At 45.1% G+C, this 23,618-nt stretch overlaps 1 protein-coding gene across 4 annotated transcripts in view; it reads left to right on the forward strand.

Annotated features, from left to right (window-relative positions):
- Positions 1–22,371, forward strand: part of Bbs2 (Bardet-Biedl syndrome 2) — a 41,059-nt gene extending 18,688 nt beyond the window's left edge. For 2 of the 4 annotated variants that reach the window (XM_076571689.1, XM_076571692.1), the window contains exons 6-17: positions 2,246–2,350; positions 2,455–2,541; positions 6,537–6,672; positions 6,757–6,896; positions 7,642–7,786; positions 7,869–8,040; positions 9,030–9,159; positions 11,339–11,470; positions 13,213–13,350; positions 14,075–14,187; positions 19,024–19,172; positions 21,910–22,371. In XM_076571689.1, coding sequence (XP_076427804.1) covers positions 2,246–2,350; positions 2,455–2,541; positions 6,537–6,672; positions 6,757–6,896; positions 7,642–7,786; positions 7,869–8,040; positions 9,030–9,159; positions 11,339–11,470; positions 13,213–13,350; positions 14,075–14,187; positions 19,024–19,172; positions 21,910–22,016 — 1,554 coding nt within the window. In that variant the 3' untranslated portion in view covers positions 22,017–22,371. The remainder of the gene's footprint in view (positions 1–2,245; positions 2,351–2,454; positions 2,542–6,536; positions 6,673–6,756; positions 6,897–7,641; positions 7,787–7,868; positions 8,041–9,029; positions 9,160–11,338; positions 11,471–13,212; positions 13,351–14,074; positions 14,188–19,023; positions 19,173–21,909) is intronic. The other 2 variants (XM_076571691.1, XM_076571690.1) reach the window with 1 other exon arrangement.
- Positions 22,372–23,618: the final 1,247 nt, after the last annotated feature.

Consider the following 23,618-nt stretch of genomic DNA (forward strand, 5'->3'; position numbering starts at 1 on the left):
GAATCTAGCTTGTGTCAAGTTGACATATCCAGCCAGCACTCACAGGGAGTCTGGAGCTAACTGGAAACATAGACTGTAGAACTGCTCATTTGCAGCCATTTTCCTGTCTTTTGGTTTGCTGTTGGATGGCTCTTCTGTAGATGTCTACCCAGGCTCGACAGTTAACAGTACACAGTACTAAGTACCACAGGAGGGTGCTTTGGGCTAAGTAACCCTGGAACCTACTCAGTGCTTTGTATTCAGTTAAATGACGTGTGTGGTTTGTGGAAAACTGTAGGTGTGAAGGAGATTACATAACCAGTCTCTGCTTTACACAATTTGTCTTTTAGTATCTTTTGTATTGGGGCAAGAATTAGAAATAGGTCTGTAGGGTCAGAGATCATTAAACCCTGTTCAGCATCACATTCTACCCTTTAAAGTGTGTTCAGTCCTTAGAAAGTCCTATAAATGTTTCTGTGTGGTGTATGCATTTCTGTTTGTGAATACGCACCATATGAGTTTGCATGTTTGAGCTTTTAGTTTGGAAAAGATTGTACATTCTTTTACCTCAGGCAAACAATAAATTATATTATAGAAAAAATATGCAGATAAAAGTCAGTTGTGGATTACAATTTTTGTTTGTTTGTTTATTTTCTCAAGACAGGGTTTCCTAGCCCTGGCTATCCTGGAACTTGCTCTGTAGACCAGGCTGGCTCTGCCTCTGGAGTACTGGGATTAAAAGCATGCACCACCACCGCCTAGCCGATTCTTGAAACAAACTGTAGTCTAAGTTAACTAGTCAGTCAGTAAAGCCTTTGGTGTTGATGTGTGTAACAGCATCTATTGTGTGCTTGGTTCATTTCCTCCTAATTACACATCTGTGACTTTTTAAAAATTTCCCCATGGCTTGATCTAACTTTGTGAGTTTGTTTAAATTTGATTATCCATCTGTGAAGTAGATGACGCGGACGGTAGAGAAGAGGACTCTTTTTGTTGTGCCCGTGTTGTGAGACCTCTAAGCAAGATCACCACAGCCAATACCCGATGCAAGTAGAAAGGGGTTTATTGATAGTAAGCAAGCCCGGGCTTGGTCCACGTCCAACACACTGGCTAGCCAGGTGAAGGAGGACGGCCCTGAGCTCTCAGAGTGAAGGGTTTTTAAAGGGAAAAACCACAGGCTAGGGGGTACAAGCCTTTGCATTTCAGGGTCATACTTCAGTTAACAGGGACATTTAGCCAAGAGAAGAACTATGGAAGACAAAATACAGTTGGAGACTCTCCCAGTACTATCGGAGACTTTGATGGATTAAGCCTTTGTTTGAGCTTCATGACTATTTCTTGGCCAGCAGCCTACTCACCCTGGGTGGGGAGGGGTCACCTTGACCGGAGTATTAGCTGGGTGTTTATGTCTCTGGAACTTGGTTCAGCTAGAAATGAAGTTTTCTTTAAAATGGAGTTTGTCTTGCTCTCACTTTCCCCAGCAATGGGTTCGAGTGCCACTGGGCTGGCGTTTTTTCTTGGTGCTTGTCTTCTTGAAGGAAAGAATTCACCGTGAGGCACAGTTCAGGTGGTTCATTTAGCCATGTGAAGCAGAGAGATCTTGGGCTTGATGTTTTTATGATTATTTATGAGGTAGATGCCATATTCATAGAAGTCGGGTGATGTTTCTTTCACAAAGTGTTTGGGGGAGAGGGACTCAAAAACAGGGGTCTGCTTGGACACAGAGCCTTCCTTGAGCAGCCCCTGGGGAGCGCCTTAGTTCCTGACACCGTGGGAAGAAGCTGCCTGAGCTTCAGGGCTGTTCGCCCTCCAGCGGGCACTCACAGCTCTCAGGATCCCGTGCCCTAACTGCCTGCTGCTTGTTCCGGAAGGGCTTTCAGATCTAAATACAGATACCACAGGGAGGTTCTTGACTCTTCACCCAAGATTGAGAGGGCAGTGACGGACCAAAGAAACTAGCCCCCTTAAATCTGGCTTAGTGAACCAGTGACTTTGAGGCTACAAGCTTCACCAAAGAAAAGTCTCCCGCCCCTCGACTGTTAGCTCCATAAACTTGGGGAAGGGAGAGGAGAGGCCCTGTGCTCCTTATGGGCCCTACCCCTGCTTCCATGAGTGAATGTTAGTGGCCTGTGTCATGAGGATCTTGTGTAAATACTCAAGGAGGCAATGGCCATGTCAGGCCTGGAGAAGCGAGTGATTTTATAAGGTTACACGTGAAGTTGAGTTGATCCATACTGAACAACTGTCTCGTGTGTTCTTGTTGCAGATAATCACCTCTCTGTGTCCCATGTACGGCAGCCGGTTTGGTTATGCCCTTTCCAATGGCACAGTTGGAGTTTATGACAAGACAGCCCGATACTGGAGAATTAAAGTTAGTGCAGTCCAGCCCTCCACCTCCATCCCCCACCCTGTTCAGGGACTGTATATCTCTGACACTGAGAGACTCCTTTACTAATTATTGGAATTCTTTTTCAGTCCAAAAACCATGCCATGAGCATTCATGCTTTTGACATTAACTCTGACGGCGTGTGTGAGCTGATAACCGGGTGGTCCAATGGAAAGGTAAGTTTATGTTAGGGAATGTGTGTGTGACTCTAGCATCTGCTTCTGGCATTGGCTGAGTGCCTTAGATAGAACCTAAGTCTGTCTTTCCAAGGTGGACTTGTCCTTTCAGCCTTGTAAGCCATACTTAGGAGACAAATCTCTTCTTTCTAAATCTCTTCTGTGAAGGCATGAGAATCCATTCATCAAACTGACTGTAGGTGTAGGCCAGTTTAAAAAAAGAAGTTAATAATCTAATAATGAGCTGTGTGCACAGAAACTTAGAATTTAACAGGAAGAATCATGTTAGGATGTTGATTTCCCACCTATAACTTCAAATACAATCCTTTTGCTTTCTTTACTTTTTCAACTTCACATCAGAATTTCTTAGTGTTTTGGCAAGTCAAGGTTGTCTTGTTAGCTTCCAGATCTCCATGGGTACTGTTGTACTAACTCCTCTGTAAGTGTGGACTGCCTAGGCCATCAGCTAATTCCTGCCTTTTTCTCTGTGCTCTTCTTCACTGTTGGCTAGTGCCTCTGCCTTCCTTGGATGTCACTTAAAAATCAGTTCTCACTTGTCCTTGGCACTTGTAAGAGAAGACTGTGTTATCATCACTTACCCAGACATTTCAAAGTTCATACGCTGATTATGTTTGCTCTGTTAGGCTGTGGTAACAAATGCCATTGCCTGGGTACCTTGTAAGCGGTGGGAATTTATTTCCCCTTGTTCGGGGGCTGGGGACTCTAACATTCAGGTGCAGTAGGTTTGGTGTCTGGGGAGGGTTGCTTCCTTGTAGGTGGCTGTCTTCTTACTGTTACCTCACACAGCAGAAGGAGCTGCAGGATCTCCCAGGGTAGGGAATGTTTTTAAAAATATTATTTATTTTTCTGTTTTTGAGATATGGTCCTGTTAATGTTGCCCAACCTGGCTTGGGAAACTGTACAACCCACATTGCCTTCAAACCCTCCTCTTTTTTTTTTTTCCTTTTATTTTATTTTACAATAACATTCAGTTCTACATATCAGCCACGGGTTCCCCTGTTCTCCCCCTCCCACCCCCTCCCCTTACCCCCAGCCCACCCAAACCCTCCTCTTAACAGCAGTTAAGATTCTAGGTGTGTACCCCCACACCTGGCTTTGGGGGCGTCTTATATGAACACTAATCCCACACATGAGGGTACCTTCCAGTGGCACTGTACTATCATCTTGTAGGTGAGGTTACAATGTATGAATTTTGGGGAGAAGCAAACATTAAGATCCTAGCCAACCACATTCTTGGGGAATAGAAATTGTTATGATTGAGTCAAAAATTTGGAGTTACTACCAAGAGCCAGGCATAGTGGTATATGCTTATAATTCCCACACTTAAGAGGTAGATGAAGGTCGGGCTGTGTTGGCGCATGCCTTTAATCCCAGCACTTGGGAGGCAGAGGCCGGCGGATCTCTGTGAGTTTGAGGCTAGCCTGGTCTAGAGAGTGAGATCCAGGACAGGCAACAAAACTACACAGAGCCGGGCGGTGGTGGCGCACGCCTTTAATCCCAGCACTCGGGAGGCAGAGCCAGGCGGATCTTTGTGAGTTCGAGGCCAGCCTGGGCTACCAAGTGAGCTCCAGGAAAGGCACAAAGCTACACAGAGAAACCCTGTCTCAAAAAACCAAAAAAACCCAAAACAACAACAAAAAAAAACACTACACAGAGAAACCCTGTCTCGAAAAACAAACAAACAAACAAACAAACAATCGAGGTAGATGAAGGACGATCCTGAATTCAAGGCTAGCCTTGGCTATAGAATGAGACTGTCTCACTAAGCCAAGGATAAAAGCTACCCTCGATGACAGGACCTACAGTTTTATAGTAAACGTTTTCAAACTAAGGATTTCTTATTATCGAATCTGTTGGAGAGTGTACATAAGAAAGTTATACAGTTATCCATCCTTGACAGAAATAATGAAGCGCCGGGCGGTGGTGGCGCATGCCTTTAATCCCAGCACTTGGGAGGCAGAGCCAGGCGGATCTCTGTGAGTTCGAGGCCAGCCTGGGCTACCAAGTGAGTTCCAGGAAAGGCACAAAGCTACACAGGGAAATCCTGTCTCGAAAAAAAAAAACAAAAACAAACAAACAAACAAATAAATAAATAAATAAATAATGAAGCAAAGGAAAATGCACAGATCCCACTGCGCATGTCCATGTAAAGATACTAAATAAATGCTGCTAGCCCATTGACTTTGTCAAAGTCCATTACTGAGTTGAGGGACACCTGCTCCTTCCATATCGGAGAAGCAAAAGCGTAGAGTGGTCACAGAAATAAATGCAGTCCTCCTTAGTTAGCAAAGGAGCACTCTTGTTTGCCACACATTGTGGAGCTGCTTGGTAGGCTCCACCGGAAAGAAGAGGTTCACTCAGCCTGAGCTAACGGGGTGGAGATGATGTTTGAGAGTTCTGGTGAAGCGCAGGCATGATGTGTCATAGATAACGTGGTGGAGTTAGTGAATGGGATGTGCTCCAGAGAAGGCTAGGCTGGGAACCTGTGTATTTGGGTTGTAAAGTTTTGCCCAGAAGGATATTTCTGAGAAGATAAACGTAGGTACTAGCATTGGCTGCCTGGCCTTTGGTTAACACCTGCATTGTTATCTGGACCAGTCCTTTCACGTGAACGTCCTTCGTTAGTGTTTTTGAGATGTCTTTGCAAGTGATCAACTGTCTGTTTTTGGGAAGAGTCCTAAGAAGTCCAAGGGGTTTTTGTGAGGAGAGGATAATGTTATTGAAAAGGTTGTATAGTTGTACTGTGCATGGTGGCACACACTCTTAATCCCAGCACTTGGAAGGCAGAGGCAGGAAGATCTCTGTGAGTTCAAGGCCAGCCTGGACTACATAGAGTTTCAGGACAGTCAGGGCCAGTGAGACTGTCTCAAAGAAAAGGTTACTAGAAGGTAGAAGATTGGGATAATTTGGTGTTGTTTAAATGTTATGTGTAAATATATTTTTAAGTGTACAAATCATAATGGTACAGTTTAAAGAAATTATATGTATCTATTTAAGGGGGAATCAAGTGTGCCATGGAACACTTGTCAAGATCAGAGGGCAGCTTGAAGGACTCCTTCAAGTTCACTCCTCCACCATGTGGGTCCTGGGGCCTGACTCGGGTGTTAGCGCGAGGTCATTGGTACCTCCCACTGAGCCATTTTGCCACAAAGATGTGATTCATATGTAAACCTTCTTTCGTCTTGAGATAGAGTCTTACTATATAACCCAGGCTTGCCTCAAACTATATAGCCTTAGCTGGTCTTGAACTCAGGGCAGACTTGCAGCATCTTGATTGCTGGAGGCAGAGACGCACAGCAGCTTTTAGGGCTGGTGTTTATGTACACCTCTGTGTGTGTGTCTGCGGCCCAGGCTGTGCCGACAGCTCCAGGACTGTGCCCTCTGCCGTGCGGGCCCCGTTGGCATGCTCGTTCTGTTATTGATCTCCATGTGAACCTGAACAGAACGGTAAAAAGCTTTCCTAAGATCTCATAAACGGCATGTGGCAGGGGGGAATCTGGGCCCGGGCAGGTGGGCCTGGGAGCCCACGCCTTTTGTCCTGTGCCTCTCAGCGGACCTGGTTCTTCACAAGGAACATTGTGGGAAGGGCAACTTCTGTTGAAAGAGAGCGAAGTGCATCTCTGTTGAGGACACTTTGGTCCCTCTGGCCCCAGCAGCTGAGGATGTCTATAGGAGAAGCCACAGGCTTCATGGTATACTCTTAAAAACAAACGAGTGTGTGTGTGTGTGTGTGTGTGTGTGTGTGTGTGTGTGTGTGTGTGTGAGTGAGTGAATGGCAAAGCCTTGCATAGTCCAGGCTGGCCTCAAACATAAAATGTAGCTGAGGATGACCCTGTAGCTATCCTCCCAAGTGATAGGATTACGGGTGTGTGTCACCGTACCTGGCTGGACTATGTAACCTGTGGAGTTAGCTTTTTTGTTGCTGTTGTTTTAAAACGGCAGCGTAAGTGACTTTGATGTTGTTTCATTTTCAGGTTGATGCTCGAAGTGACCGGACTGGAGAGGTCATATTTAAAGACAACTTTTCTTCTGCGATTGCTGGTGTGGTAGAGGGAGATTACCGGATGGATGGCCATGTGCAGTTAATCTGCTGCTCAGTGGATGGGGAAAGTAAATGGGGATAAGAAAAGTCCTTGAAAAGTCAAAATGTCGAAAGTAGACGTGGCTGTGCTTAGGGTGGTGTCCTCTGTTCAGTCCGAGGCTACCTGCCAGGCACAGCGGAGATGAAGGGGAACCTCCTGGACACGAGTGTAGAGCAGGACCTGATCCGAGAGCTGAGTCAGAAGAAGCAGACTCTGCTGCTGGAACTCCGCAACTACGAGGAGAACACCAAGGTGGGACTCCGCTGGGGGGCGGAGTCTGCAATGCTGGGACTGGCCAGGATGATTCGCAAGTGTGGGGAGTGCAGGGTCAGTGTGGGGCCCCCTGACCTCCTGCAGAAGTGGAGATGATGGCCTCAGCCTTTTGGCCACTACCATAGTGAAGAGGCATGAATGCTGGGCACCGTGGCACTCAGTGCAATCCAGTACTCAGAGGCTAAGAGGAGGCGCCTAAGGTCTAGCCTGGATTACATAGCCAGACCTTTTCAAAAAAACGGAGCAAGAAGGGCGGGAGAGATGGCTTAGCAGTTACTGTGTCTACTGCTCTTGCAGAGGACAGAGCCGCAGGTGGCTCACAGCTGCCTGTAACTCCAGCTTTGGGAGATGCTGTACCCTCTCTGGACTCACCAGGCATTGCACTCACACATGCACAGTCCTCCCTGCCCCACACATGTTCACCTAGTTAAGATTAAAAATAAAATGTTTTTAAAAGGAGAAATAGAGATGAGAGAAAGAGACAGACAGACACATTTGTAAAGGGCATGATGAGGTGCAGTGGACCGCAGATAGGGACAAGGAATGGGAATTTCTCAGAGCCAGATACAGCAAAGGAGTGCCAGCATGGTGGATGGATTTCAGAGGAGTCACAAGGTCAGATTGTAGGGGAGGGGAGCCCGTCCTGAAGTGAATAGCCGTTGTATTTAACTTGGACTTTCTTCTGAGTGACGACTAAGCTGACATTGTGCGATGGTGTTTACAGGCAGAACTGAGCAGTCCCCTGAATGAGGCTGATGGGCAGAAAGGCATAATTCCAGCCAATACCAAGCTCCACACCGCCCTCTCGGTTAGCCTGGGGAGTGATGTACAGGATGCCCATGCGGAATTGCGCATCTCCACTTCCAATGGTAAGACACTACCTCGGCTGGTACTGCTAGGTGCCCGCGCTGCCTTGGAGTAGTTCCTAAAACGTCATTCCTTCTCTTCCAGATACCATCATCCGAGCAGTATTAATTTTTGCAGAGGGGATTTTTGTGGGTGAAAGCCATGTGGTTCACCCCAGCGTTCACAACCTCTCTAGCTCCATCCGTGTCCCAGTTACACCTCCCAAAGATGTCCCTGTGGATCTGCACCTGAAGACCTTCGTGGGTTACAGAAGCAGGTGACCCTTTTTGCCACAGGTCATTTCCATAGAGACTTATGAGGGCAAGATGGGTTGGTTGGCTGTTAGAATTACCCTCTGTGAGACCAGAGCAGCCACTGAAGATCTGCCTGCTACCAGTCAGGGTTTTCCCATGACCTTTTATTTTCCTAATTTGAATTCTTTCCAAAGAAAAAGGAGGTGTGTGAGTTTCCGATGGTTATTTAACAACGTGTTTGAGTTCTTGGTGAAAGTCGGTGGTAGAGTTCATGCTTAGCACACGCGGGGCCCTGGGTTTGAGCCTCGGCACCACACGTGGAAGAATAATTTGATAGTTATTTAAGTCTAGTTTGGCCACTAACACTCTGAGGGGTGGGAGACATTTATATGAGGTGCAGTGTTGAGAGGCTGGTGGGAGCCCTGCTGTACCCATTGAAGATGATGGCCTGTTCATGCTGGGCACGGTGGTGCAGGCCTGCAGTCCCACTGAAGCAAGAGGATCAGAAGTTCCCGGCCAGCCTGGACTACAAGAGAGTTCAAGGCCATGCTGAGCAACTTAGTAGACCCTGTTTCATAAAAACAACATCAACAAAATCTGTTGATCAATAAAAGTCAAAGGCTTTTTGTATTCTTTCAGGGTGTTGTAAAGCCCTGGCGCATGAGTGTATGTATATGTGGACAACTTAGATTATTTCTCAATCTCGGCCCCGTTCGTTGTTACAGAATTTTAACCCTCAAGTTTCCCTCTTCCTTCAGTGTAACCCTTAGATGTCAGTCGGTGGTGACCCAGGAGTGAGTTATTTTCTGGGCCCTCGCTTTGAAATAGCATTGTACTGAGTCAGGCATGGTGGTATATTGTAATCCTAGTACTCGGGAGACAGAGGCAAGAGGACCAGGAGTTCAAGGCCAGCCTGGGCTACAGGAGACCCTGTCTTAAAAACGTAGGAGGTGGGGAGTACAGATGTAACACTACACCAAACACTTCTCTTGTGTTCATTGGCTGGCTGTAGCACCCAGTTCCATGTATTTGAATTGACAAGACAGCTCCCCCGATTCACCATGTATGCGCTGACCAGTCCAGACGCGACTAGCGAGCCTGCCAGTTACGTGAACTTTATCATTGCAGAGCGGGCACAGAGGGTGAGTGTTGTCTTTTCTTTCAGTTCAGAGTTGGAACATTAGAGTCCTTTCGATGTTCTTGGTGGAAGGGAGAAATGTGAAGGCCATGCTGGCAGCAGTGAACATGAACTATGTGGAGTTCGCCAAGAAGCTTTTAAGCTTCACTTACTTTATTATTAACAAGTGTGTGTGTGTGTGTGTGTGTGTGTGTGTGTGTGTGTGTGTGTTTATGATTGTGTGGTACATGTGTGCATGCCGTGCTGTGTGTGTGAGGGTCAGAGGGCAACACCGGCAGCTGGTTCTCTCCTTCCTCCTTCCTCCGTGGGTTCTAGGATTCAAACCCATGTCATCAGGCTGACATGGTTTACTGACTGAGTCATCTTGCTGACCCCGGCTAGTAACTTATAATAAAACATTACTAATTTTAGGTGTGTGGCACAGGCCTGTCTGCATTCCCAGAGCTTCAGAGGCAAGAGGGTTATGAGTTGAGAACAGCCTGGCTTACATCATAAATTCCAGGCAGCCTGGACTGTATATTAAGACCCTGTCTCAACAGAACAAAACTCATAATTCACTGAAATTTTTCTTCTTTGAACTTTGAAAGTTACACACACATGTATACACACACATGTACACATGTACACACACACACACACACACACACACACCCCTTAATTAGAACTGAATTCTTCCTGTTCTTAATTCCCCCCTTTCTTTTGTTATGGAATTGGTCGTCTTGACTTAGTGTTTCAAGAGAAGCCCAGGATGAAGTGCAGAGAGGGGTCTAGGGTAGCACTGTGCACCTGCATTCCCAGCGCCTTGCAAGATGAAGCTGGAAAGATCACCTGAGTTCCTGACCAGCCTGGGCTGCATAGGAAACGTCTTGGGGGAGGGGAGGGGAGGGAAAGAGTAGGATTTGGAGGTGGGGGAGGTTTGGGTTTTTTAGCTTAAGTGCTACCTTAACTTCATTTTCAGTGATTTGAGGACTTCCCCTCACTTTCAGTTTCCTTATCTATAAGGGGAGGAGCCTGGAAGATTCCATGACTGGTGTCAAAGGCCTTATAGCCTTAACATGTGTGGCAGTGGAATGTACCTTTGATTGGGTGTCAACTCTTCTTTTCCTTCTTATTAAGTCAGTACTTGCTTGTCTTTTTCCTGTCCAACCCTGCGCCCATAACTTTCCCATAATTCCTGGGGGGGGGGTGCAGGAAGAGGAAGCAGCAGGGCCGAGGAGGCCTGGGAGGGAGAACTGTGGGAGCTGGAGGTGGAGACAGCTGCTTCGCATTGCAAAGAGGGGGAGAAAGGCCACCAGTAGGCAAAAGGCCACCCCATGGCCTCTGAGAGGGCAAAGCCCAGAATCACACACCAGAAGAGCTGGTGCTTCAGGGAAGGCTTCCCCACACAGTCCCAGCCCCAGTCCCAGCCGCCACCACAGCTCTGGCAGCCCAGCCCCAATGACTCGGCTGCTGTGCCGATGTCCCCTGAAATGGCAGCTGGTGTGGGAGCTGCAGCTGGGGACGAGTCAGTTCAGGAGATATGGGCTGCCGGGCTGCCGGCCCATCAGTCAGTGTCTCTGGTTGTTGGTTCAACACAACTGCAGACGGTGGTCGGCTCCTGACCAAGGAGCGGATGGAGCACAGGTTGGAGCAGACCTGCATTTTGAGGGGTGAGCAATGGCGGGAGAGCCGCTCCCAGGGCAGAGAAGACGGTGGGAATGTAGTTCAGAATTCTATGTAGATTTCAGACCACTGGGCAGGCCCTTCTAGATGGCCCCCTGAGTGAGTCTTGCCTGGAAGGTGACTGCAAACCACTGTGAAGTATTAACACCAGAATTGTGTGCAGGTAACTTCTGTCTGAGTGTGCGCATATACACTTAATCAGAAACAATGGCACAGTAAAATGGAGCGCCCTGTGCAGACAGTCCTGTCCACCTACAAAAAGCTTCCAGATAAACAGAAATAGCACTTACTGCAAGTGCCGCACAGTTGTGCCAGCTGTGGGACCAGCTGTAGTTATGAGTGTTGCTGAAGATCAGGGGTTAGGGAGAGGGGGTATGATTTACATGTACTTGACCTGTGTGTGGTGGGGGGAGGTGAAGTCTAATTTTTTTAAACCAAGCAGTAAAACTAGAGAAAGGAATTCCTTCCACGGTGACTGTACTTTAAAAACTGAAGTGTACTTTGTTCTGTTCATTTCTAAGATGGTCATGTGGCTCAACCAGAACTTTCTGTTGCCAGAAGACACTAACATTCAGAATGCCCCATTTCAAGTCTGTTTCACATCCTTACGCAATGGTGGCCAGCTCTACATAAAAATAAAATCAAGTGGCGAGGTAATGTATGGTGCCGTGGAGTTCTACTGTGTGTGCAAAGTGAGACGTACCATCAAGATCACGAAGCAGGTTTTCCAGCCTGGTGTCAGCACCATTGTAGACACTGGGGTTCACTCTGGAAGAGAGGGTTCCGCCTCGTTCTTTCCTCTCATTCCTTCCATGTGTAATTTGGTGAGAGTTGGTGTCTTCCTTCATGTTACCGTGACAAAATCCCCTGGCGAAAGCAACAGAGGAGAAGACTTTGAGCGTTAGTTCCAGGCCACAGGCCACTGTTGTTGTTGACTGGCAGGAGCTGGAGACAGCTGGCCACATTTCCGTCTCAGTCAAGACAGAGAGCAGAGTGGATGTGTGCTCCTGCTGTTTGCTCGCTCTGTTTCCCTCAGTCCAGGCCCCATTTCCGGGTATGCCTTCCCAGCTCAGGTAACCCAACTGAGAAAATCCCTTAGAGGCATACCCACAGGCCCTCCAGTCCAGACCATTCAAGTTCCTTTACAGTTGGTTCTAGATTGGGTCAAGTTGACAGTTAAAAATGACCACGAGGAGCAGAGTGTGCTGGCTCAGGAGGCAGAGGCAGGTGGATCTCTGTGAGTTCAAGCCTGAGCTGTCTCAAACAATAACAACAACAAAAACCAAAAGTAAAAATGTAACCGTGATGGCTGGGAGTGTAGAGGGGTACAATTCTGCAAGGTCTAGAGAATGATCTATTATAGCCATGATGGCCATGCTTTTAACTTTTATTTTTATTTTGAATGAGTAAATTTACTGAGTATATTGCAAGCAAAAGTGAGAGGATCAGTAGCGGGCAGCAGAGACTGTAGTAGCCAATAGACAGCAAAACATCTTCAGATCAGGAGTTGACAGCATCCCACAGAGATGACTGGGGTAGCCTCACTGAGAGAGCAAACCAAGGTAGCGCCATCAAAGGAGGTACACACCGTCCAGCAGACATCCACTGGAGAAACTGAGGCAGTCATTTGATGTTCCCGACTGAGCTTCCCCTTCATGACTGAGCTGCACATTGTGGAACTTCCAGCTTCCATTCCCACTGCGGGCCTTTTTCTATCATGAGAGAAAAATGTCAGAGATCACTTACCATCCAGCTGTTCTCAAGGACACCATGTTTTTCCTGTTAGGCTGTTTGCTGTGTTTCTTTCTCCTGGTGACAAAGCCAGATGCAGTGGTCTGACCTGTAGTCCCAGCTACCCGGGGGGGTTAGCTTTGAATGACACTTGGCATGAAATCATTTTCATTGTTTGCCTAATGTTGCCTTTAGTTGATAAGGGTGGAAGAGCGACCTTTTAGCCAGCTGCAAGCAATAATGACTGTGGTTTATAATTTCCTAAAAGGAGCAGCCTCACTTCATCACTGCACATAAACACATTCTCAAGAACTGTGTGTGGGTGGTGGTGGTGGTGGTGGTGCATGCCTTTAATCCCAGCACTCGGGAGGGAGAGGCAAGTGGATCTCTGTGAGTTCAAGGCCAGCCTGGTCTACAGAGTGAGATCCAGGACGGTAGGCTACACAGAAAGACCCTGTCTTTAAAACAACAACAACAAAAAAAAACAAAACAAAACAAAACAAAAACCAAAACAAAAGAAAAACAAATCCAAACAAACACCCCCCCAATAAAAAAACCCCCAAACCAAAAAATCAACAGTAACAACAAAAGAATTGGAGAAAGTTGGGTGCTATTTCTCATCTGTCTGCAAAGATGCTAAATTTGCCCATTTTTCTCTGGGTAGATCACTGTCAATACTGACGATATTGATCTGGCTGGTGATATCATCCAGTCGATGGCATCTTTTTTTGCTATTGAAGACCTTCAGGTAGAAGCAGATTTCCCTGTCTACTTCGAGGAATTACGAAAAGTGCTGGTGAAGGTGAGATCATGACAGCCTCAGAGCTGAAGTATTTCTCTTAGAAAATGAGTAAAGATGTGCATGTATAATGCATGTATAACTGCATGTATATAGGCTATATAATAATCATGGTCTAAAGAACTTTGTAAAACCTTAGATGAGCATTGGTGAGTTCCTTAAGGGACTTCTGTAAAAGTGGTTACCTCTTCAGCCCCAGTGTTTCCTGGTTCCAGAGGATGCTCTTTCAAGCACAAATCACATCATTACTTTCTCTCCATCTAAGCTGCTGTTTCCACTTTGGTCTTGAGATCATTCCTTTCCAAAAGCCCAAATTCAAAATTATAAAAAGAAAATAAAGCTTATGATCCGCTGCAGTGTAAAGCGACACTCTTGGGGCAGGCAGGGGCTGTGGTGGAGCACTTGCTGCCCAAGGTTCAGTTTGTAGTATTACACTGCCCCTCCCAAGGTAAGACCCTCCCAGAAGCCAGAATCCCACCGTCATCATCATGAATCACTAAAACCTTATGTTGCTGGGACTCTTGGTGCTGACACAGGAGGTCTAACCTGGGGTGTCATCACTGAAGGTAGTGTAGCCCGTTTGTTTAAAGGAGGTGAATGTAGGGTACTTAAGATGGTATGGCTGAGTAGGAGGGGCTCTGTATATGGCAGGCAGTGTCTTCTCCGTCTTCTAGGCTTTCCAGAGGTTTGGGAATCTTGTTAATTTCTGAGTGTTCTTGGTCTCCAGGTGGATGAGTATCATTCAGTGCATCAAAAGCTCAGTGCTGACATGGCTGATAATTCTAATCTCATCCGAAGTTTGCTGGTCAGAGCTGAGGATGCTCGTCTGATGCGGGACATGTGAGTATTTACCATAGCTGGGATTGATAGACCCCAGATCCAGGGTACTACCTTCTCAAGTGGGCGCCCCAAGAACCCAGACTCTGGTCCAGTTGATGCAAACAGCAAGAGGTTTATTGATGCGGCTGTACAGTTGGGCAAACTCTTGTCCTGAGAGCAAGAGTTGCATCCTACTGCAGCCACATGGGTACTTTTAAAGGAAAAACCCACAAAACCCACAAGATCACAATTCCCATACAATTTTGTTTTGATTGATTTATGTCTAGAGGCTAATTTCACAAGATCATGGTCTGATCAAAAAGTGGGTATAGTCACGCCCGCATGCACATTCCTCCCGAAACCTCAAGGGGGGTATCAGGGTGGGAGTGAAAGTTACACAAAGGTCACAGTGGTCCTTCCTGGAACACTTGCAATTATCCCAGTCGCATCTCTTAATAGAAATCTCTTTACATTGTTACATTGTGGCAGGGGTGGCTGAGTCAGTTTGCCCTTGGAACTAGCTTTTTAGTTCCTCATTCTCCTGGGGCTTGGGGTGTGTGTAAGCCTGAAGGGTTAGGGTCTTTCAGGATAAATGCACAGTGAAACAAGTGAGCGATAAGGAGTAGGAACTCTTAGATGCTGCTGGGTGGAGTCTACATTGATTCGGTTACTGTGGGAATAAGTTGGCATTATTGGTAAAACAGAACGCTACATTGATTCGGTTACTGTGGGAATAAGTTGGCATTATTGGTAAAACAGAACGCTACATTGATTCGGTTACTGTGGGAATAAGTTGGCATTATTGGTAAAACAGAACGCTACATTGATTCGGTTACTGTGGGAATAAGTTGGCATTATTGGTAAAACAGAACGCGTACTCTGTGACGCAGCAGTTTTGCTTTCAGTGTAAGGCGTAGAGAAATCTGTGCTCATTATAGCGTGCATATTTACACAATATTCATAAGGACATTTTTATAAGAATCCTGTATTTGTCTGCTTCCCATTGCTATAATAAAATGCCTAAGACTGAATAAGGTATAAAGAAAAGTGGTTCATTTAGGTTTTGGAGACTCAAAGTCCAAATGCCGCTGCACTGGTCCTGGTGAGGGCCTTCCTGACTGTATTGCCCAGTGCTGGATGGCATCATGGCAGGAGTACATGCAGAGCAAGACATTGCATAGCAACACTGGAAGCCAGACAGACTCATCTTTCTCTTTTATAGCAGTTCTCTTGAGAAAACTGAGATCCAGTGATATCCAATGAGACCTTCCTAATCCTTTTCAAAGGCAGAACCCTTAGTGACCTAATGACCTCATACTATACTGTTTAAAAGATCCTACTACCTCTTAATATTAACACACCGAGGACCTTTGGAGGGCACACTTAAACTGTATCAAAATCATAGCAAATCTCTATAGCAAGAAATCCAGGAGAGTCTGCTTAAGAGTTATAAGGAATTTATTAGGATATAAATCAGAAAAGACAACTCACTAAACAGAATAGGGGAATCACCACAGGGTTCTGGAAGGCCGAGGTCCTGTCCCACACTGCTCTTGCCACGTGAGCCATCTGCACCATCCAAGCCCAAAGGGGAGAGAAGAGCTCGGCCTGGCCTATGTGCTCGGGCTCGTGCCTCTCTCTCTCTCTTACACACACACACACACACACACACACACACACACACACACACACACACACACACGGTGCTAGCCTTTTAAAGATCCTGACCTCAATTCTTCTGGATAGTAACCATCCTCACACTCAGTCCTCCTGCCTTAGACCTCCTGCGTGCAGGGGTGGGGATGGGGTGTGTGTGTGTGTGGCTACAGTCCTGCGGGCTTCATCCTCCTTGGTCACTTGCTCTGTGCAACTTTGGTGAATCTAATTATGGAGAAAAAGTATTACTAGTTTTTAGATTTATTAATTTTGGAAGTGACATTAAAATGGTGTTACATTAGCCAGGAATACAGGACAGGGTAGGATGGCTTTTTATTTGTTCCAGTCCTGTTTGTCTCTCAGGAGTGCTCTGAGGCTTCTTTCGTTTGGTATCAGCTACTTCAAGGTTTTTTAGTCTAGTCTCTAAAACCTGTTCTTGTGCTGGGCAGTGGGCCACGAGGTGGTGGTGGCACACGCCTTTAATCCCAGCACTTGGGAGGCAGAGGCAGGCGGAGCTCTGAGTTTGAGACCAGCCTGTTCTACAGAGTGAGTTTCAGCACAGATTGGGCTACACAGAGAAACCCTGTGTCAAGAAGCCAAAAACCAAAACAATAACAACAAACTGTCTTGTAGCCATTTTTTCCATGTTAAGTTTGAGCCTAAGTATTATCTATTCTTTATTATAAATAGTAGCTTTGTTTTACATTGCATTTTCTATAATTATAGTTTTCTGTGTTAATGCACAATTTATTTTATAAAATGCTATTTAAGAATTTCCAGATGTGCCGGGCGGTGGTGGCGCACGCCTTTAATCCCAGCACTTGGGAGGCAGAGCCAGGCGGATCTCTGTGAGTTCGAGGCCAGCTTGGGCTACCAAGTGAGTTCCAGGAAAGGCGCAAAGCTACACAGAGAAACCCTGTCTCGAAAAACCAAAAAAAAAAAAAAAAAAAAAAAAAAGAATTTCCAGATGTGACCGGTAGTGCACACTTTTAATTCAGGAGGCAGAAGCAGGTGGACTGAGTTTGAGGCCAGCCTGGTCTACAGAGCAAGTTCCAGGACAGCCAGGGATACACAGAGAAACCCTGTCTTGAAAAACAAAAACAAACAGAAAAAAGAATTTCTAGATGTGTCCTGTAATGAAGTAGAGTTTTGCTTTTGATAGCCACCTACTTCTGGGTCTCTAGCTCATGCTTTTGTTTCTCTGACACTGATATCCTGAGCATTTGGTTTGCACAGGTGGAGTTCTGGAGGAATGAAGTGTGCACAAGCCTCCATGTTCTCAGAATCGTTTGTGCCTCCCTTGCAGATTCTGTCTGTCTCTGTCTCTCTCTCACACACATACACACACTCACACACATACATGTGCATTTTAATTTATGTAAATATAGTTGATATATAACTTGTAATATGCATATAGAAGTCAGTTCACAGAAACTTCCCTGATTACTGCTAAAATCAGCGTGTGGGATGTTTATTCCTTTGGGTTTCTGTTTCGATACCTCTTCCTTCTTCATCCCCAGGGTCCATTTCTTACCCTGCAGTTTTACCCTTTCCTCATACCATGTAACCTTTTTTTTTTTAAAGATTTATTTATTTATTATGTATACAGTATTCTGTCTGCATGTGTGCCTGCAGGCCAGAAGAGGGCACCAGATCTCATTACAGATGTTTGTGAGCCACCATGTGGTTGCTGGGAATTGAACTCAGGACCTCTGGAAGAGCAGTCGGTGCTCTTAACCTCTGAGCCATCTCTCCAGCCCCCACCATGTAACCTTTTAAGTTGGGCTTTTTTCCACTTACCATCGTGCCTTTGAGGTTTATCCATGTTGTTGCATGTGTCAGCAGTTTTTTTCCTTCTTTATTGCTGACTACTGTGCCACACAGAGACATGCAGTGGTCAGTTTATCTTTTCACCAGGGGGTGGATATCAGTGTTCCCTAACTTTGGTGGTTACATTTTTCATACAGGGTTTTTATAGACATGCCTCTCCCCTCCCACCCCCCACCCCGCCCTGAGACAGGGTTTCACTGTGTATCCCTGGCTGTCCTGGAACTCACTCTGTAGACCAGGCTGGCCTTGAACTCAGTGATTCACCTGACTCTGCTGGGATTAAAGGGTGCACCACCTCCACCTGGTTTAGACATGCATTTTACTTTTCTTGGAATAAGACTGCTGGTTTATATAGTAAGTATATAGCAAGATGAGAAAAAGAACTGAAGAGTTTTTTTTTTTCCTTAAAGAGAAAACTAAAGCTGCATATGTTATAAGAAGCTGCCACATTTGCAGAGAAAGAACCATTTGTACTCATCACTCATGAGTTTCAGTTCAGCATTTTTACTTAAATAATTTTCATTGTGTTTAGGAATATTTTGTGTGTTTTAAACTTTTCTTTTACATTCATTTACTTTGTGTGTGTGCATGCTACTGTGCATTGTGTAGAGGTCAGAGGACAACTTGCAAGAGCTGTTTCTTGTGGGTTCTGGGGATTGAACTCAAATTATCAGGCTTGGTAACAAGGACCCTTATCCACCGAATCACCTCTTTGGCCCATGTTTTTTTAAACTTTATAAAATATGAAGCTGAGTCTGTTCTCTAGAAATATTTTATTAATAAGCCTCTTTATCTAATAAATTACTAAATTTGAAACTTAAAGAATACCAGCCAAGCAGGGATAGGCTTCTAAATCTAAACAAGTCATAGCCCAATTACTCAGAACGCTCTCTTGTTTTCTATTTATCTGGAAGAAAAAGGCTTTTTTTTTGTTTTTGTTTTTATTTTTTGAGATAGGGTTTCTCTGTGTATCTTTGTGCCTTTCCTGGAACTCACTTTGTAGAACAGGCTGACCTTGAACTCACAGAGAGCCACCTGCCTCTGCCTCCTGAGTGCTGGGATTAAAGGCGTGCGCCACCACTGCCCGGTGAAAAATGCTATTTTGATGGGAAATTTTGGATGTTTTCAAAGCAAACTTCATTAATTATTCTATGAAGATACAACTAAAAATGTATTTTTCCTTCCTTCCCTCTCTTCTGAGACAGTATCTCATTGGTGGCCCAGGCTGGCTTTGAATTTATAATCCTCTTGCCTCAGCCTGGCAAGTGCTGGGATTAACAGATGTGTGTCATCATGCCTAGCTGTTTCCTTTCTTAATGTGTCTAAAAAGTCTATTAAATGTTAATGGTAGGTTTCTGTTGATTTACACAGGAAAACAATGAAGAATCGTTATATGGAACTCTATGACCTTAATAAAGATTTGCTAAACGGCTATAAGATTCGATGTAACAACCACACAGAACTGCTAGGAAACCTGAAGGCAGTGAACCAAGCGATCCAAAGAGCAGGCCGCCTCCGTGGTGAGTCTGTCCCTGGCACCGGGGTTTGTCTGCTCTGTTTTGAAAGATGAGGATTGTGGAGGCTGTGGCTGCATTGTGGAAACTCGCAGGGGGTCCTAAAGCAGCCTGCCTTCAGCACCCCGTAACGGCTACACCTGGCCTTCTCTCACTCAGACCCAGGGATTTGGTTTTGTCCAGATTTTTTTTTTTAAAAGAAATAAAGTCTTGTGGGGCACACCTTTAATCCCAGCGCTTAGGAAGTAGAAGCAGGCAGATCTCTTGTGAGTTCCAGACCAGCCTGGTCTACGAAGTGAGTTCAGGAAAGCCAGAGCTGTTACACAGAGAAACCCTGTCTCGAAAAACAAAAAAAGGAAATGAAACCAAAAGAAACCAAGCCTTAAATTCCTTTTCTAAGGTCTTGCTGTAGCTGCTAAAGTTGTGGTTCCCAGCATGTGGTGGCAGCCCCTTTGGCCCCTTCACGGGGGTCGCGTATCAGATGTTTACATTACAATTCATAGCATAGCATAGCAGGATTAGTTATGAAGCAGCAAATCAATAATTTTATGGTTGGGGCTCACCACAGCACGAGGAACTGTTTTAAAGAGCGCAGCACTAGCAAGGTTGAGAACCACTGTTCTAAAGGGAAAGTTAGTGTTCATTGACGGGAGCCATAGAGCCTAGTGTGGGATCAGCGGACCAACTACCGAGCAGTGGGTTTCCTGGGGCAAAGCACCCGAGGAAATGGACTCTTAAGTGTCAAGGCTCAGTAGTCCACGGGACAGCGTAGGGGTTTGTAAAATCCATGCAGCTTGCAGGCTCTTTTCTCCATTATATTGGTGATTCTTTTGGGTGGTTTTTATTTTTTTATTTTTATTTTTTTCCAAGACAGGATTTCTCTGTGTAGCTTTGCGTCTTTTCTGGAACTCGCTTTGGAGACTAGGATGGCCTCGAACTCACAGAGATCCACCTGGCTCTGCTTCCCGAGTGCTGGGATTAAAGGCAGTTTTTAGTTTTACTGTGTCGGTCACACATGCAATAACTGTAATCTTCCCGGGAAATTCTGTTCTTTCTCGAATATTTTCTCCTAAGATTCAGCAGGGGACTATTGCTTCTCAAGTCTCTTATCTGGAATTACTAACTACAACTCTCAATCCTGGGAACTTTTCTGACTCAACAGAGATAATTAGGTACATGTGAGAAAACAACACTTGAACCATTAACCATGTCTCACAGTTCTGGAAAGGAGAGTAAGGCGTGCATACACAGAATAAGGAAAAAGCCCCAGGAATACACATGGTGCCAACTGTTGAGAGAAAGTTCCCTGGGCACCAAGCATATGGAGTCAATGATAGGATCTAATGTGATCCACTGAGAAAAATGCAATGTAAAATCTGTAAAATCTTTACCATACACAGGAGCTTATATTGGTATGGTATAGTAGGATGGAAAAGAGTGCTTTGTCAAAGTCTGCCTTTTGCAGAGAGATTGAGACATGGGATCCTCTTGCAGAAAAGGGAACTCTGTAAAAGCATACCTTGCAGACATGAAAGAATTGTCTGGGTTTGAATATTGTTGTCCTTAAAGCATTGTGCCCCTGTCTATTACTTTTTAACATTGTAACCACAAGTAGCTGCCAGCTGACATACGTGCTGTGAGAGCAGGATGTGTCTGGCTCAATATTTAGTTAAGCTGTAAAAATGCTGAACTCTATGACTAGAATAAGGTTATGTAAGGGATGGGAAGGTGTATTTGGGGAAGGACAAAGGGGAACAATGGGGGCTTTCATACTGATTACAATGTATTTCTTAAAAGTCAAAAATAGGAGCCAAGCTGGGCAGTAGTGGTGCACACCATTAATCCCAGCACTCAGGAAGCAGAGGCAGGTGGATCTCTATGAGTTCAAGGCCAGCCCGGTCTACAGAGCGAGATCCAGGACAGGCACCAAAACTACACAGAGAAACCCTGTCTCAAAAAACAAAAACAAAAACAACAACAACAAAGGAGCCAATAATAAAGCTGTTCATGTAACCCGGTAGAGAAACTCTGTTAAAGTATAAATAAAGACAGCTCAAGCCACTGGGAGCCACTTGAGTGCGATCCACTTGGTGATCAGAATTTTCCTTGAGCCGTCATCCCTTCCCTGCTCAGGACCTGAACCTGAGCCAAGGCTGGACCCCGGCAGTTTATAACCCAAAGGAAGCAAATAGCCTTAAATAAGAAAAAGAAAAAAACAAAAACAAAAACAAAACAAAACAAAAAAACCCTGACTGAAAATTAAGGAGGCAAGGGTCCAGTTTGGAAGTGCAGAGAGCAAGCCAAACCACAGGAGGCAGAAACACAGCCAGAGAGCCGCTGCTGCTGTTCTGAATCAGTGCTGGGAGTGGGAGAGCTATGATTCATCTCTGCAGACTTGCTTTGATTCTGGCTTGAGATGATGACCTCAGTTCTCTAAATTCTGTCTTTTCTAGGGGGTAACAAGTGAGTAACTCATGTAACTCTTTTCCTTACCTCGGTTTTATGCTGTTTTCAAACTGGCCTTTAATGTCTTTCTTTTTTTTTCTTCCCTGGTTGAGATAGGGTCTCACTATGTAGCTCTGGCTGTCCTGGAACTCGATCTGTAGACTAGGCTGGCCTCAAACTCAGAGATCTATCTGCCTCTGCTTCCCAAGTGCCAGGGTGAAAGGTATGAGCCACTATGCCTGGCTTAACTTTTAATTGGGACACACTGACCAGATGTTTTTTTTTTTTTTTTACACAGTTGGAAAGCCGAAGAACCAGGTGATCAATGCTTGTCGGGATGCCATTCGAAGCAACAATATCAACACACTCTTCAGAATCATGCGGGTGGGGACTGCTCCTTCATAGGAGAGCAAGACCAAGGAAGGAAGCGCCTGCGGAGGTTTATGTCTAGAAATCCAGGCCGATTTGCTCCCAGTCGCATCCTGGTGAGTCCAGGCTGCTGAGAATGAAAACCGTGGTGACTTAAAATGAAAGGCAGGTGTTCCATCTGACAGTCGGTCTCCTTTCTTTTGATATCCATAGTAAGGTTGCTGATTTGTGAAATAGTGTGACTACCTTACAATATCAGGCTGTCAGAGTTTAGCTTGTTCTTATATAAAGTTAGTGTATGAGTTTATCTCCTTCCCCCTTGAAATTGTAAGTGAATTTTAAAATTTGAAATGAAGTATTTACTTTTTCATTAAAAATAAAAGATACTGGTCTTTGTTGTTGATTATAAATTACCACCATAACAGAAATGCACAAAACATCTTTATTTTGTGGGGAAAAACAAAAATACAGACATTCAAAATTTTTAATCATCCAAAGGTGTGTGTAAACAAATTTATATTAAGGAAAACAAATTTCAAGGCGGTCTGTCAGTTGGGGTAGCATTAGTTGGAATACAGATCTCCAAAGGCATCACTGGCTGAAGCTTTTCATTCATAAGGACCTGAGAGAGACTTGCTTAAGGAACCACTCAGGCAACTATTTCATTCTTGTATGGAGTGGTAGCCTTTATCACTCGCTCGGAGCCCTGCCTGTAAGGCTGCCCCAGGACCTTGTGTTTGTCTCTACCCAAGGAGAAAGGGAAGAGAGGACAAAGAGGAGCCATGCTTCCTAACAGTGCAGGGTAGACACATTGACACACTCAAAGTGGTTATCACAGGACGAGATTGCAGCTGACCATTGTGTTTTCAACATAGTTTGAATTTCTCAACAGTGAACATGCATATTTATATAATCTGAAAAGATAGAAAGCAGTTATCTAATCCCAGCACTCGGGAGGCAGAGCCAGGCGGATCTCTGTGAGTTCGAGGCCAGCCTGGGCTACCAAGTGAGCTCCAGGAAAGGCGCAAAGCTACACAGAGAAACCCTGTCTCGAAAAAAAAAAAAAAAAAAAAAAAAAAAAAAAAAAAAAAAAAAACCAGAAAGCAGTTATCTTTGGAGGGAAGTCCACCTTGAGGAAAAGGAGTTACAGGAACTGGAAGTTCACAGCTGGACACAGAGGTGTACTTCTGTAATATTAGCAGTTGGAGGATAGGGTGTACACAGAGACCCTTCTCAAAACACCAATAAATAAGAAAGCAAAGTAAAAGGAACTAGAGGCTCACTATTAGGAACTAAAAGAGACATGCCACTGTCACACAGACACGGCACAGCGTTGATCGAGAGGAGGTGCTAAGAGTCCACATTCCTCTTTTGTCCTCTGCCCAAAGCAGCAATCAGTTAGGACCAAGAATGGAGCAGAGTTCATGGGGTGAGCAAGTTCACTGTGCAAATACGACCGTGTACTTGAACAAACAAGGCGGAAACTTTCAGGCTTCCAATGTGTACACGTTAAAAATACTCTATATTCAATAGCCTTAGTTTACAGAATAGAACTTCTTTATTGTAAACTATAATTTTTATAACTTTGACTTATAACAATGCTTCACACTGTATAACTGTACAAAAATATTTCCTTCA

Source organism: Peromyscus maniculatus, chromosome 5 (genome assembly GCF_049852395.1).
Source record: "Peromyscus maniculatus bairdii isolate BWxNUB_F1_BW_parent chromosome 5, HU_Pman_BW_mat_3.1, whole genome shotgun sequence".
Taxonomy (NCBI): Eukaryota; Metazoa; Chordata; class Mammalia; order Rodentia; family Cricetidae; genus Peromyscus; species Peromyscus maniculatus.